At 42.0% G+C, this 15,688-nt stretch overlaps 2 protein-coding genes across 3 annotated transcripts; one reads left to right on the top strand and one right to left on the bottom strand.

Annotated features, from left to right (window-relative positions):
* The first annotated feature begins 499 nt into the window (after positions 1 to 499).
* On the top strand, positions 500 to 4,160 carry LOC105051080 (transcription factor ICE1). Its single transcript, XM_010931361.4, has 4 exons — positions 500 to 1,830; positions 3,033 to 3,263; positions 3,464 to 3,634; positions 3,794 to 4,160. The coding sequence occupies exons 1-4, from the start codon at positions 634 to 636 to the stop codon at positions 3,875 to 3,877; spliced, it is 1,683 nt and encodes a 560-aa protein (XP_010929663.1). The 5' UTR covers positions 500 to 633; the 3' UTR covers positions 3,878 to 4,160.
* A 3,554-nt stretch (positions 4,161 to 7,714) lies between these two features.
* LOC105051081 (auxin response factor 23) lies at positions 7,715 to 14,583 on the bottom strand. Of its 2 annotated transcripts, XR_003801763.2 has the most exons (16): positions 14,091 to 14,583; positions 13,880 to 13,992; positions 13,595 to 13,690; positions 13,445 to 13,498; positions 13,165 to 13,320; positions 12,967 to 13,051; positions 12,414 to 12,504; positions 12,166 to 12,330; positions 11,867 to 11,986; positions 11,675 to 11,750; positions 11,431 to 11,599; positions 10,396 to 11,345; positions 9,248 to 9,438; positions 8,961 to 9,157; positions 8,401 to 8,480; positions 7,715 to 7,853 (listed from the first exon to the last, which is right to left on the bottom strand). XR_003801763.2 is itself a non-coding variant. In XM_010931362.4 (15 exons), exons 1-14 carry the CDS (start codon positions 14,230 to 14,232, stop codon positions 8,977 to 8,979), a joined length of 2,589 nt encoding a protein of 862 aa, XP_010929664.1. In that variant the 5' UTR covers positions 14,233 to 14,583; the 3' UTR covers positions 8,157 to 8,480; positions 8,961 to 8,976. The 2 variants fall into 2 exon arrangements, 1 of the variants encoding a protein (XP_010929664.1); XM_010931362.4 differs by lacking the exon at positions 7,715 to 7,853 and having other exon boundaries at positions 8,157 to 8,480.
* Positions 14,584 to 15,688: the final 1,105 nt, after the last annotated feature.

Raw genomic sequence — 15,688 nt, forward strand, 5'->3', positions numbered from 1 at the left:
AAATTAAGCAACGTTTAAATAACGTTACTAAATTGTTAGCATGCATGTCAAGACAGGATGGACAAACTAACTAACTAACTAAAGCTAATAATATTTGCTAAAAATAATAATGAGATTTTTTAAATAAATATTTATTTTTTTTAAATCTTAAATAAGTTTTTTCTCGGAAGAAAAATTGTTAGCACACTGCTAATCATGGGCCATCATATCAATATATGAGGTTGTGTCACGAGGAGTTTAGGTGATTAGCTGGCATAAATCTCTAAAACATAAAAAGTAAAATTAATGCTTTGAAACCTCAGAAAAAGGAATCAAAAGACAATTGATGTGGCTTACATTTTTTTTAAAAAATAATTACCAGTGTAAATAGTTAATTAATAAAAAAATTACCAGTGTAACTTCTCCAGGGTCATTTTGGGACTTTCCACGGTGCAATAATACCCAGTGACAGAAGGCAGTGTAGATGGTCAGCCACACGTCGACCTCCGCAGAAGAACGTTCAAAACGCCCTTCCATCCCATTCTCTCTCCCTCTCCCTCTCTCTCTCCCTCCCTCCTTGCCTTCCCTCTTCCTCTTCTTCTTCTTCTCTCGTGAGCTCTCCTCCTTAGAAACAGGGGAGGAACAGAGCACCACATGCTTTCCCGGGTTAACGGCGTCGTCTGGATGGAGGACGGCATCAGCGCCGGCGGCGAAGACGAGGACGCCGCTGCCTGGCCACGGCCCAACCCCGGCCCCGCCGACGGCGGCACCGAGAGCAAGGACGAGGTCGGCCTTGCCGGCTTCAAGTCCCTGCTCGACGACGACTGGTACATCGGCGCAGCCACCGCCACCACCGACCCCGGCCCCTCCAACCATGAGGGCTTCGACGGCCTCCCGACCCACCATGACCTCAAAGGCGTTGCCTTTTCTTCGAACACCTCGCCGGCGGAGGCTCTGCTTCTCCCCCCGGTGGAATCCTCCTCCTCCTGTTCCCCCTCCTCTGTCTTCCACCTCGATCCTTCCCTGCCCTTCTTCCCGCCGAAGTCCGCCCTTTCCTCTCTTCTCAACTCGGTTTGCTCGAATCCCTTCGACGCCGGGTTCGATCTTGGCGGCGACGCGCCGGGATTTCTCCCGGTGTCAAGTTCCCCGGTCCTGGCGAGCAGGGCAGGCGCCGGAGGGGTGCTGGGATTCGCCGGACTGGGGCCCAGCGGGCAGATGGGTTGCCCCGATCTGAGCGGCGTTTCCCAGTTCCCAGGCAGCGCTCGAATGCTGCTGCCACCCGAGAATTGCTCAGGTTCGAGCTCTGGTGCCGCTTTCAACCCTTTCGAAAGCTTCGAGAACGCTCCATTCCTTAACCGGAGCAAGATGTTGAGGCCTCTGGAGATATTTCCTCCGGTAGGAGAGCAGCCAACTTTATTCCAGAAGCGGGCGGCGGCGGCTCTGCGCCAGAATTCGTTGGTGACCGGGGAGAAAGGCGGCAGCTTGGCGTTCTGGGGGTCGGAAGGAGGGGGACAGGGGAGGAGTGGAGTGGAGGAGGAATATGAGAAGAAGAGGAAAGGGAATGAGGAGGATGACATAGATGATGCGAGCATCGATGCCTCGGGTTTGAATTATGATACAGATGATGGTGCGGGGGAGAATGTGAAGGGTGATGAGAATGCTAAGAGTGGTGGCGCTGGTGGTGGCGGAGGGAGCAATTCGAATGCCAACAGCATAGTGATGGGCGGCGGAGACCAGAAGGGGAAGAAGAAGGGGATGCCGGCGAAGAATCTGATGGCCGAGAGGCGGAGGAGGAAAAAGCTCAACGACCGGCTTTACATGCTCAGATCTGTGGTTCCAAAGATCAGCAAGGTAAAAGTTCTCGCTTTCCATTCATTCAATTGTTGTAGTTCTCTTAGTCTGCTTTTGCTTACATGGTTGCTGTTTTTGAAACTAATGGTGTGTTGTTGGTTTGTATGCAAAAAATTTGTACAAGAAGTTAATTTGTACAATAAATTTTGGAAACATTTATGCTTATAGAACTGATGACTTTGATCTGTAGTGAATCAGATTGTTGGGTTAATTAGTAGTTTGTGTTACTGAAAGTTCGATACGTAAATATTCTACTGATCATATCAGCCTAGTAAGCAATGCCATTTAGAAGATGTAGCTGGCTAGCAGCCATGATTTGGTGAATTCATTGCTTAAATTTTACCATTGTGTAAATTTTTTTTGATATCTTATCATTATGGTCTGTTGATTGTTGCTTGTGTCTGTCATCACTTGTGAGCATGCATCATCCTTGTTGGTTATATATTCTTTCTTATTTGCAATTATTTGACATCCTCTTCTTCTGTGCATGCATAGTTTGGAAGCTGTGGCCTGCTACCTTGTTCTAGGTTCCTTCCCTTTACGATTTTATCATTGATTGTGGTATTCTTTTGTCTCTTGATAATGGTGTTGAACAGCACTCATTTTGCTTAGTTGATTATTTTTGTTGGAAATGATCTCCGATCTCGCTACATAAATTAACAACTAAAGGATGTTCTACTGGGTGAATTTTTTCTGAATCTCTATATGACAATGTGGCAAACTAATTAATCATCTTATATAGTAACACCCCTACATGGCTGTCAATAATCCAATATTTTGCTTTTTTTAATATCCAAATGATCGATGGAGTTACTAAAATATAACCCTTTATGGCCGTCCTCTCTCTTTGGGTTAACGTTACTAGTGACCAGATGTTTACATCCTGCATATTGCTCTCTCTCTCTCTCTCTCTCTCTCTCGCACGCACACACACAGAGTCTTGCATGCAGAATGTTGCTCCTATGCACAAGGCTGAATGTGTTTGCTTATATGCAAATTACTATGCACTTGCATACACGTTTACATTTAGAAGAAATTTTAAGATATCCAAACGGCAACTATGACAACTCTTTAATAGTTATTCAGAGTGATATTTTGATGCCAAAGATTTTTCTTTCTCGATATTTTTTGGCTAAAGAATATGTATCTATCTCATTGAATCTTAGGTTACTTGTTTCTTATTTAATCCATCGTGTCAATAGATGGACAGGGCTTCAATTCTAGGTGATGCAATTGATTACTTGAAGGAACTGTTGCAAAAGATCAATGATCTTCACAATGAACTTGAGTCGACACCTTCCGGCTCTTCATTGCCTTCTGCAGCTACTGCAACCTTTCACCCTTTGACGCCGACACTTCCAACCTTACCATGCCGTGTGAAGGAAGAGCTCTGCCCGGCTTCATTGCCAAGCCCAAATAGTCAGCCGGCAAGGGTTAGTCTATCAATTTAAAGCTAATTTGCTAATATATATCTAGCTCTTTTTTTATCCTAATATATATAAATATAGTCAACCGGCAAGGGTTAAACTTTATTATGGACTGAAAGATGTTTATGTCAAAAAGTGATGGTAATTTATGGCTATTGTCCTACTCCTATGGCCAACCAACCCTTGTATCATCGGTGGATGCTTAGGTTGAAGTCAGGGTAAGGGAAGGCCGAGCAGTCAACATCCATATGTTTTGTGCCCGTAGACCTGGTCTCTTGCTGTCCACAATGAGGGCACTTGATGGTCTAGGGCTGGACATTCAACAGGCAGTCATCAGCTGTTTCAATGGGTTTGCCCTAGATGTTTTCCGAGCTGAGGTAAGCTTATGTCTTATCCCTTGTTATTATAGTGCAAAGTGTGTTCATCTTCCTCTCTAATTTTCACCATCCTGGCTCTTGTCGCCTTAGTTAAGCTTCGCCCCATCTTGTTTCGTTGAAAACAAACGGCTAAATATGTTTATTTGTGTTGTTTGTCAGCAATGCAAGGATGGCCCTGGTGTTCTTCCAGAAGAAATTAAGGCAGTGCTCTTGCACTCTGCAGGCTTCCCAAGTACGATGTAGTGTGCCATAGTAGATGAGCTGCAACTGCACTGATGGCTGTTCATGCTTCTGAACAGCTGGGAAGGCTTCACTGATTCTGTGCAGCAATCAATGCTTTCAAGCCAAATGTAAACAGTTCGACGGTTCCTTGTGTCTGTAATGTGGGGATGATGCCTGGTAGGGCCGGCTCCTTGAAGCTGGCTTGGCAGCAAGGAAATACTTTCTTGCCCTTTTTCCATTTTAAAACAAAACTTCTCTGTTGAATTATTATATGGTATGTTATATGGTTATGTTCTTCATTTAATCTTTTAAGTTGTAAACATGTGCTTCACAATCTAGCATGAGAGTAGGTAGCTTGTCATTTTTTAATTCGGTATCAACCTTTTTTTTTTTTTTTTTTTTTTGAAAAAAAAGTTCTCAGCTGTCGATATAGTTTATATTGTTGCACCCTCACAAGTATTTCCCTTGATATTCTAGTTATCAATCTGTTATCAAAAATAAAATGGTTGGTTTATGGATTCTGTTATGCACTTAAACTGGTTAGCATGACTGCCCCCGAGAGAGAGAGAGAGAGAGAGAGAGAGCAGGCCATATCTTGCGTGTTTCTTGTTGCTTTGATGGCTCCTACTTAACCTGCAGATCCCCATGCACCATTTGGAGAAGTTACATTTCATCTGGAAATCTTTTTAACTTCAGACATTGCTGGCATGATTGGGTTGGTTTTTTTCTTTCTGAAAACCAAGGAGGAAAATGTTTTCATGTTTCTGGGTCTTGCTTTCTTTATCTTGTTCTGCCATCTCCAGTGTGGAGTCTCAATAAATGCTCTAGCGTTAGAGGTTCTGTAGCTTGGCAGTTATGGATCTGATGTCCCATATTCTTGTTTTAATATTCAATGCGCCCACATTAAATTCTTTCACTGAGCTCTTGTGTTCATATGCTCTTCTCCATTGTCTTATCTCTTCCTCTGTCCCGTTGATGATATCCTGCTCATACAACCGTTAATGCTGACAACTGACAAGATTCTCCTACACCATCACCAACCTTCGCCAACGGGAACGTCGACCTTTCTTAGATCCTCCATTGCTACTGCCACTGAATTCCTCCTTGACCATGTGCTCCATAATCCTTGAGAGCCTACATACATATTCTTGAGCTTCTTTCGGTGATCTCGCAGTGCCATCAAGATCATCCCATGAGATTTCTCCTCTTTCATCAAGTTATGGTCTGAGGTTCAGTATCTAACACAGCATGTTTGGTAGAAACTATATATTGGTGATATTAAATTAATTTACATGATATGTGAAACTCTTCCTGCACCGGGAGATCATTCTCATGGAGTTGCGTTGCATCCGGATCTCTAAACTCAGAGAGAGAGAGAGACAGAGAGAATGCTAGATGGTTCCCAAAATCTTATAATGTGGATATTGATTTTGAGGTGGACGAGTGATCTAATATCAAGTGCAAGACAATTCCTTGCCATCCAAAATCTTGTGTAAAAAAATAAGCAGCATACGCTGCATGCACTTCTCTTTGCAGGAACGCATGTTATTATTTTCTTCAATTGGCTTTCCATTTAATCTTCTTTTATCATGCCCTAAAATGCATTCTGGGAAACCAAAAGCTAATAACTAAATTGAAACAAAGGAAGGTAGTGTTCTCGATCATGCAACATCTTTATGGGCTTCGTGTGCTGCGTCTTGCCAAATTTTCCGTCTCTTTAAATCATTTGAAGGAAGGTAATCTTTCTCCTGAGTCCTACATTCTTGCTCTAACTTTTATTACTTTTCCCTTATTAATTGCGGAGCCGAACCTTTTAATATTTTTTTTTTCATTTTGTACTTGATTCAGATTTATTATTGTGGAATACCATAAACAATGATGTTACACATCTTTTGATTGCTACATGTTCCTCCAAAGCTTTTAAGCGATCACCCCCAATGATAAATGATAAAATATTTTATCTATTTGGCCTTCTTGCCCTTCGATGCATTCAGCCTAGAGTTACGCCATAGAATGGGTTAATGAACGAACTTATAAGTAGATCCCTTGTGGAGCATTTTTGCCTCGTACTAGGATCTGAGACCAAGATTTTTTTATCATCATATTAAAGTAGTCATGACCGGTGGACACTCACTGACACAAACTATTGGAGCACAAGATATCTGTCCTACTCCAAACTTTATTTGTTAACATTATCATGGTGGGGTTGTGTCAAGATTCTTTTGGGTGTTTGTTTTGCTTTAATCAACGAATTGCAGGTGTACTTATGTCTGACTGGATTTGATTTGGATGTCCAATCAACTTGACATAAGCACCTGCATGGGGATGCCGGAAGATACCCAGATAAAGTTGAAAGATAAGTCCCATTTTTTATTATGTTAAATTCCATTATCAGACTGTTGAATGCTCGGTTAGACATCATAGGCTAGAGCCGGAGCCAAGTGTGGAGAAGTAGGATTAGTGGTTCGCTCAATAGCAAGGTATGATTCAGTCCCAATCTGTTGCATGCTTGTTTGCAATTTAAAGTTTTTGGAGGAAACAAAAGAACTCAATTTAGACCTGTATGTAATTTAATATTTGCCCAAACCAACTCACTTTACCCAATATAATGAGTTTTTAACTCCAATCCAAATCATAATGTGGCAAGTCAGCTCCACTAACGCTGGATTAGGTGGAGCTCAATTGACCTGATTGCGCAAGTCCTATAAGGGTTTCATACATATAAATACATCATCTATGCGTGATAATATTTGATATTTATAAAATTATTAATTTGTATAGTATTATAATATTTGTAAATAATATTTTCAAATTATATAGTATATATTATTTATCAATTGATTAACTATTAATTTAATTTGTATTTCGGGTTTGGCTTCAGCAAGACAAGTCTAGCACTATCAAAGTTGTCAAGTAATCAGGCAAGTTGGATTCGAATAGGAATACACTTTAAAATTTTCTCCTGTTTAAAGAATAGACGTTACCATGGTACCAAGTCAACAAAGTGCCCCCGCACCTGTAACAGAGACCCGCATACAAATTCCTCTTTCACCATAGCCCAAGGGAATATGGATATTTAAAGGTTGGACAACTCTCGATTCAGTAGCCCATTAGCTAGATACTTTCTTGACCAAAATTAAAGAAAAGAAAGATTTAAAATTTCATCTGAGGCACCTGATACCATCAGACTTTGTTAAAGTTTCAGACAGCTAAAACCATCTAAAAAGCCCAGTTCCGCTGCGGATGGTGTGTTCCCACAATCACCATTGCAAAGAACCTGCAATTAGGGATTCAAAGGCGATAGAATCATAGAAGCATCAGCAAAATGATGGAATCCTAACAATTAGAAAAGTCAGGCATAGGTTCTTGTCCTCCATATGCTTTAACCAAAGGCCTATGTTACTTAGATACCTGAAAGAAGATTATCTTGTTGGTGTTGATGCACTTTCAACGAACACAAGCTCAGCAGATTGCCCAAACAATACTTTCAGAAAGTTGATCATGATGGCTTTATCCTAGAGGCTTTGAAGGTTCTCATGCTCCTCCAACCCAACAAACTGAAATGGTCAACTAACAGATTCTGATTCGAATTAGGTCACCATGACGACCATATCATCGAGGGGAAAAGATGGTGTTTCTACATATTATTAACTTTTTATCCAAAACATTCACATACCCAAATGTGGTAAGATGCATAGAACAAGAACAGTAACGGATACAAGACATACAACAGGGATGGGAAATGCATAGAGGCTTGCCAGAATTAATTTTCATTGGTTTGACAAGAAACTACTTCACAAAGTGCACCAGACAAACAAGTTCAACAAGCGACAGAACAGACCTAATACTGTATGATTATCGGAAATATATAGAAATCTGCAGCTGTTCTCCTTGAGTCTGTCTTCTGAAGTCTCCCGCTATACATAAAATAAGCTAGCCATGTGTTTGCAAATTGCACAGCCCCGACGAACATAGCTTGTATCCTGCAAGCGGTGACCTGACCTCACAAAAACATCAGGCACCCAACTTCAGACAATTTGACTGGTAGAGATATAAGAATTGGCTAAAAGCTGATCATAATGAGTCCCGACGGTCAAGCATTCTAAGCTTTCTAAACTTACTGCACAAAGGGCTCCATGATAATATTTACAGTTGAATGGCATGATTTATCAATAGTGCGCAGCTATATATATGATTGTACACCAGTTCGTCATACTGTGCTTGAACAGGACGGGGTTCAAAATACGTTACCAGGTTCACCAACAACAAAAGCTCAAGTGACTGCATGGCTCACATGAGGTAAAAAAGCCAGCTTGGGATGACTTAACATTGATAATATGATAGGCTGAGAACAGATATTTACATGAAAGGTTGTGGAAGAGCAAGGTTTCCCTCGCCTTTCTTCAGGATATACATGTGATAAGAGGCAGAGACAAATTTTGTGAGCAAAAATCACAATACAACCAAAACTGTAGTAATTAAAGCAGTTGCCTTGCCCCAACCTCCAGAGCAAGTGCCACCAATAGCGATAAGATGGGCCTTACCGTTCACAACCTATACTCCAATACCTCCCAGCCTGGCCCCACCTTTGTCCCAACCAAAACCATTCCTCCTTCAAAAAGACCTGCATAAGACCACAGGTGGGCAACATGAATTCCTCCTTTCATTATTTTTCTAAATGAAAACAGATTAAAGTGCACCAGATTCAGGGAACAGAAAATTCTGTTCCCATGTATTTAATATCATGATCCTCATGAATAGGATAGTAACCAATGGAACATCGTGCTAGTGACCAATGGCATTTTCGGGAAAAAAAATATTGAAGCTAGTAACCAATGGAACATCGTGCTACAAATAGGATAGCCTGCCAGCACCAATTTATATATCATTAACTAAAACAAAACCAACTTATCTCTGACCCACCATTTCCTGAAAAGAGGAACTCAAGCGAGTATGTCAATTTAGATGAGCAGAGATGGTACAAAATCATGGTTCTCTTTTGGTAGATGTTTAGCTATCAACATAGCTTCATATTGATGTCCTAGTGAAAAAGAGAGCAACTAAAGCAGTCACTTTATATATTCCGAGAAGCAAAGCCACTCACAGTGTCAATTCTACAGCTAGCAGCTCTCTGGATGAGCTGAAGATGTAGGAACCCGGCCCTTTCTTCCTCTAGCAGCTGTTCTTTCCTCGGAAGAATCTGGACTCTCTTCAACTCTGGAGTTCAGAGTTCCAGGATTCATCCTCTGGACCTCCTCTCGCGTGTAGATGAAAATTTTACGAACCATGCTGCAGAATTCACTGTTTGCACACCAAAATGTAAAGACAATGGGCAAATTTACAGAATATGCACAGACAAAGTAAGAACAACAATGCAGCATATGTACTTACTGCCAAGGATCATCTCCAACAAGCATCATATCACCCTCATTATCGGTATACACAACCAGCCAATTTTTGTTGGGAGCTAACAATTCACCCTCAAATTCAAACATCTGATCTAACTCGGCTAACAGTTCGTTGTAGCCATTGAACTTTGTAAGGTCCACAGATCTTCCAAGAGCAATTCCTTGCTTATGCACCTGAAACAAAAATACAATTGTCACCATCTTTGTTCACCCCAACAGTCCGGTCTATACAGTGAAGCTCTAAGTTAGCATGAATTTTTTTGGGATTCCATGGTTATACACAATTCATCTAACATTCTATTGGATGTCAACAAGTAGGAAGAAATAAGGAACAATGAAAGAAAAAACAGTCACAGCAATACTTTCTGCCATGAATTTAAGATTACGTGGTTATGCATATCTGACATTCTATTGGAGGTCAACAAATAGGGAGAAAGAAGGAATAATGAAAGAAAAAGGGACAGTCACAACAATACCGTTCCACTACCGACCAAAACACATTGAAAGATTTTGGCTACTGAAAAAATATTTTTTTGATCATAAGTCGGCCAAATTTGGAATGTCGTTTCACTTAAAACAGCCATTTAGTGTTAAATCAAAGTTTGTATCGCAAAAATTGCTCAAAATAACCAAACAAAGCAATTCAAAGCTGGTCAGTATCAGTTATGCCTTGGAAACAGCAAGTTGCTAAACAGGCCTGTTTCAGATGACTCTGGCCAAAATCATTAAAGGATCTTGAGTACTAAAAGAATAACCTTTTTTTCATGAGTTGGCCAAATTTGGAATGTTGTTTTCACTTAAAAAAAGTCGTTTATAGTCAAATAAAAATTTGTTTCACAAAAATGCTCAAAATAATCAAGAATAGCAATACAAAGCTGGTCGGAATCAGTTCTGCCTTGAAAACTGAGAAATTCAATTTATCAGATGTAGCATTTAATTTTTCAGAGATACTAAAAAAAAAAAATGTAAGCAATTCTAGAGTTACAATGTGAGACTTTCTGGATTGTAGGTGTAGTCAATTTAACAAAAAGTTAATCAAACAGAAACGAAGGGATACAACAGTGAAAGCTCCAAGAAACCGCAAAGCCAACAAACATGCATGATAACTGAGAGCAGAGAACAAAAAAGAACCTTTGTGCAACTTCTTGTTGAACCATTTTGTTTTCTCTGCATGTCTTTAGAAGTCTGTGGGCAAGGCAGAAGATTTCTCTCTGGCTCACTACACACTGGAGTTGGATCAGCTGACTTAATAACTTTCGCTGGCTCAGAATGTTTGTCAACCTCCATGGCCTGCGGCTGCTTTAATGATGCAGCTGCATAACAGTGTGCCTCTGGCTCATGGGTTGAAGCATTCATTTGTTGCGATGCTACTAGGTCAGATGCTGTCATGTTGCTATTAAGATGAAATCCGAAGAGCTTACAGTTGCCACTGGCTTTGGATTTTATGTCATTTTGTGATGCGATCAAGGGTTGAGGCTTCACCACCCTTGATTGTGAGGGGTTCTCCATTCGTGAAGTTGGCAGCAAATGTGCAAACCAGTTTGGGGAATGTTGTTCAATCCCTAGTCCCTGTAGTGCAGAACAGCCTACCTGCCTGACACACCTAATACTTCCAGCTTTCTGATAAGAATGCTCACCAGGTTGTGCGGTAATCTTGAAGTTAGGCTCATGCGAAGCAAAGGAAGAATTTGGAGGCATTAAAGACCATTGGCCTGGAAGAACATTGTGTCTGCCTTCTGTGTCTTGAAAATGACTCTTCAAGAGATATGCTTCCCCAGGATTCTGTTCAAATAATGTTGAGCTGAATCCATGCGAATCATGAGGCCGATATCCTGACAGCAGATCTGCATAAGTTGGTTCATGCCGCACCATTTGCCTCCACTTTTCTGATCTCATTCTTCTCTGCACAGAAGCATCAGTTTTCTCTTCATCATGTGACGAAGACCACATAATGGGCTTTTGTGCATTGTCTGATTCATTATCATCGGCGAAACTGCTTCTCAAGGTCATCAGTTCTTGACCTTGCAAGACCCTTGGAGTTCCATGTGAATGTGAAGGGTCTACAGTGACTTTACAAGCGGCTGACAAGAACAACATCAAAGCTGAGTTCAGCACGAAAGAGATCAAGATATCTGAAACCTTTTGAACTAGATATTGAGATGATACCTTCTTTCATAAGAATAGATGAATCAGGTGAGCATGGCATAATATTCGATCGAGGCCTCTTGGGTCTAGGCACTGGTGGGGGGTTCATTGGAGGAGACAAAGCAGGTTCAATTTTCCAAGGAGAAACTCTCTCTGGACGAGGAACTGAAGAGCTCTCGTCCCATCGCACCTTAAACAGAAAAACAAGATGTCAACTAAATTGAGAAGAATTGCAAGAAAAGGTAAAAAATTTGAGTGATGTTACCTTAAGACATCTCCATTTTGATCCAGGCCACCTGGTTGGATCAGCATCTGCTATGCCAACTATGGTTCCAGTGAACCTGACATAAGTTCAAAGGGCACAGTTGAGAAGATATGTGATTTTTGTAACTATTAGGACTTGGGATTGGTAGAAATCATTTGCCTTAACTGACAGGGGAGGGAAAACTGCTTATACCTCTGCTCTGGGGTCTCTTCACCTTCAAATCTCATTTTGAATCTCATTCCTATGGCATGGTTGCTCTTGAGGGACTCCATATATTGTTCATATGGAACAATGAATTCAGATGGGCTTGTCCTGTTAAAAATCAACTCAAAATTAATAAACCATGATGATAAAAATGCCTGGTACAAGTCATGTGAATCCCTGCCCCTGTACAAGTACTTCCAGTCCTCAAAAGAAAGGCAGAGATACAACAGGCTTGCAATCTTTTTCATGTGACATTACGCGTGAACTACAGAGCATCGATCACAGACCTTGGTTTATAGTAGACTGTGAACATAGTCCCTGTGTTGACAGCATGCCATGCAGTTGCAAGGATGCCAAGGTGCATACTGTGACTGGATATGACTGAAGAAGGAACATTTGTTTGCTGTCTCATAGCACGTCTTACTCCGACACGTAGTTCACCATTCCCACCTCTGCCAGCCACAAAACACTTAGTGTCATGCATGAAAAAGAAGCCAATATTAGCACAAGACCAAATGCAGTGGAGATTACAGACCTCAGAAAAATAAAAGCATCCCCAGCAACGAGCCTTTTGGAACTAACAAAAACACTCCAACCACTCTGAAGCAAGTGTCTCCTCGGTTGGCCTAGAGTTTCAAAATCGATCGAAGGGGATCACAACATACACATTTAAATGCAACCATGCCAATGGTGTCAAGTACAATCCCTTAATGCTAACCACAGAAATATTTGCACAGAATAGAGAACCATCACATCCATGAAGAAATTTCTTCAGTTTCAGGTGGGAGGTTCCAAAAATAAAGAAAACTCGGTATGCCACCTATCTATGGCACTTAGTGGATCTTGCATAAAACACTCGGAGAGGATCCATAATGCATCATCATCATCAAATGTCACTTGAAAGGAAGCTAGAGGATCATCCCAAGCACAAATTTAGCATGAGATCATTTTTTAGATCGACTCAATCTCTACAACAAAGTACCAAGCAAGAAGGGTACCACTGGACCGGTGAAGCCCACAGGAAAAAAAAAAAAACATTGCGCACAACGATTGGAAGAAATCAATAATAAAGTACTAGCATGGATTACCTCGAAAGATGTGACGGAAGCGCCACTCGACCCCATGCAAATCCTTCGCTACCAGCTCTTGCGATGGTGGCTGCCGGCACATATCCTGATCACAGGAACAAGAGTAAATAATCAACCCCACCCTCCAAAATCCAAAACCTCCATCAATAAATAGCTGAAATGCATCATAATAAAAACAACGAGGATAGAAACCCTTACCAGGGGAGGGAGGCACTCGTCGGCGTGCCTTCTCAGCACTGAGAACCCACCGTGGGTGCTCGTATCCGATGCTGTAAGTGTCTTACAGAAAGAGTGAACATGAGGCCGTGGCTGTGCGGGTGGCAGGGTCTCTTTCTCCACGGCGTTCTCATCTTGCTGATACCATATATTGATGGAAAAAACGCCAAAAATACTGAGTTTATACTCAAAAATTCACCAAACCATAGGCAAATCAAAACTAAAGAGAGAGGGGGCATTTGAACTTTTTCCCGAGCGGTACCTTCTCGGGGAGCAAAGTCACTTGGGCAAACACCTCATCTGTGTCCGGCTCAGCCTATCAAATGAGAGGAACCACGCGATAATGACGTAAAGTTAAAAAAAAAAAACAAAAAACAAAAATTTTCTTAAAGCGAGAAATTTGAGAGAATACCTTCAACTGCACGTTGATCACCCGGCAAAGGATCTTGGACGGAAGGTTGTAGACAGGCATCTGCTGGTCTGCTACCTGATTCGTCGAAGCCTCCACCTAGATCACCGGAAACAAAAAACGCAACATCTCAGATTGGAGAAAATTTAAGGAAAAAACAATCTACGGAACAAAATCAAGTACGAGTCGCACCAGGACGAAGGAAAAACCGTAATAATCCTCAATTTAGAGAGGGAAATCGAGAAATTCGAGAGGAAAGAAAATTCTTCAAGAGTTGAAAAGGCTTACTTGTTCTATATGCCCCTGGGGGAAGTAGAAGACCCTCTCCCCAACGCGGGGAACCGTCACCAAAGGCCCGGCGCACGCAAGCCAGAGCTCGGAATACAACGCGTCCTCCGAATCTGGAACAAAGACCAAGCCAAAAATCAGTACAAAAGCCCAGAGGAACACCAACCCCCAGCTTCCTCCGGCCACCGCCGGAGATCCGGCCGGTTCCCACCTTTCACGGCCGCCGGTACCGCTGCGAACCCCCGGCTGGCCTCCGCCACCCCACCGGGAGTGCCATCCTCGTTGAACTCGCTGCACCCGGACGAGAAGCTCCCATTACTCCCCTTCACCGCCGACACCTCCGACGACTCCATCAAAAACTTCCGCCTAACCCCAGATCTCTCATCCACCACCGATCCACCCAAATTCCCAGATCAAAGCCTCAAATCCAAATCCCACCCACCTCCAGAACCCCCAAATCCACCGAGATCGAAGCCGAAACACAGCCCTAGCTCCGAGAAATCGCTTCGAATTATTCCCACAAGCCCCGGAATTCACTCCGGTCGCTCTTAAACGCCTCCAACTCGCCTCGATTTATCCACCGCCTTCCCCTTATCTCTCTCTCTCTCTCTCGTTCGGCTTTTTCTTTCGGGAGGGAAAGAGATGAGAGTTTCCTGTGAGCAAAGAACGAGAGGTGGGGGGAGGGGGGGCAAGCCGTCTAGCTGCCAGCGCTGGGCGCAGTACAGTCGTCGGACCGAGGGTGGGCAGGCATTTAACCCGGGTCAAAAAACCCATGCAATCATTTCAGCTACGGTCAAATCCTGGCCCGACCGGTTGCCGTTACCGTTATCACTGGCGAGCAATCTTTCCGTCGGCCTTTTTAGGTTATTTAACGGCCGTTATAATGTCAAGCGTTGTTAATTCTTTATTTTTATTTTTATGTAAATAATTAATAATCAGCATTAACATAGCAACCGTTTTCTGTTCCTAATAAATTTTTAGGAAAACAAAAAAATAAATAAAAACAACTATTCCTATTCTAATAAGAAATGATAATTATAATAAAATCCACGCTGTTGAAACCTATATGCTTCATTTTTTATTCCATTTGTACTATTATTTTCACAATCAAAACAATAATATTTAATTAATATAATGATATTTTTATTTTTTAATAATACTGAAATTTGTATTTATTAGAGTGGATCGTAGTGCCTTTTTTTTTTTTTTTTCAGTGCTTGATTTGTGGAAATGGAGTAATGATGTAAGTTTTTTAGAATAATCAATTTTTTTTATGACGGCCAGAGCAACGGCGATGAGCGGAAAGCTGAAAAACCGTTATAATATCGCAACAACTGTTATTTCTCACCGTGCCGTCTGGAATGGAAACAGTTTACGGCGTCGATACCTAATCGTCTGTCTCTTGAAGGGCCTTTGTCGCTCCATAAACAGGCAGGGCATTCCAAACCAATTTTTTATTTCTAAAACTATGATTATTTAATTTTTTTATCAGTTAACCATGGTTTCCCCTCACGTCCCAGGACAAGGACACGTGTCAGAAGCAAAGGGGGAGCTTGCGGGCCCCACCTTCTATAATTACCCACCAACCAGTCCATGGGAAAGGTAACCTCACGGAAGGTAACCGTAACGCGGTTTTATGAGATCATATCCCAGCCCCCTGAACGGACCATGCTGAAGCCGTAACGCTCTTCGCCACGCTAGGATGCATTATTCGTCCGAGGTAACGCCTTTGTTTCTCTCTGCAGCGGGTTGGCCGTCCAACGGCAAGCAGCAAACAGCTTTTCTCGCTAACGTGTCAGCTTACAATTG

The sequence above is a fragment of the Elaeis guineensis genome, chromosome 9 (assembly GCF_000442705.2).
Source record: "Elaeis guineensis isolate ETL-2024a chromosome 9, EG11, whole genome shotgun sequence".
Classification (NCBI taxonomy): Eukaryota; Viridiplantae; Streptophyta; class Magnoliopsida; order Arecales; family Arecaceae; genus Elaeis; species Elaeis guineensis.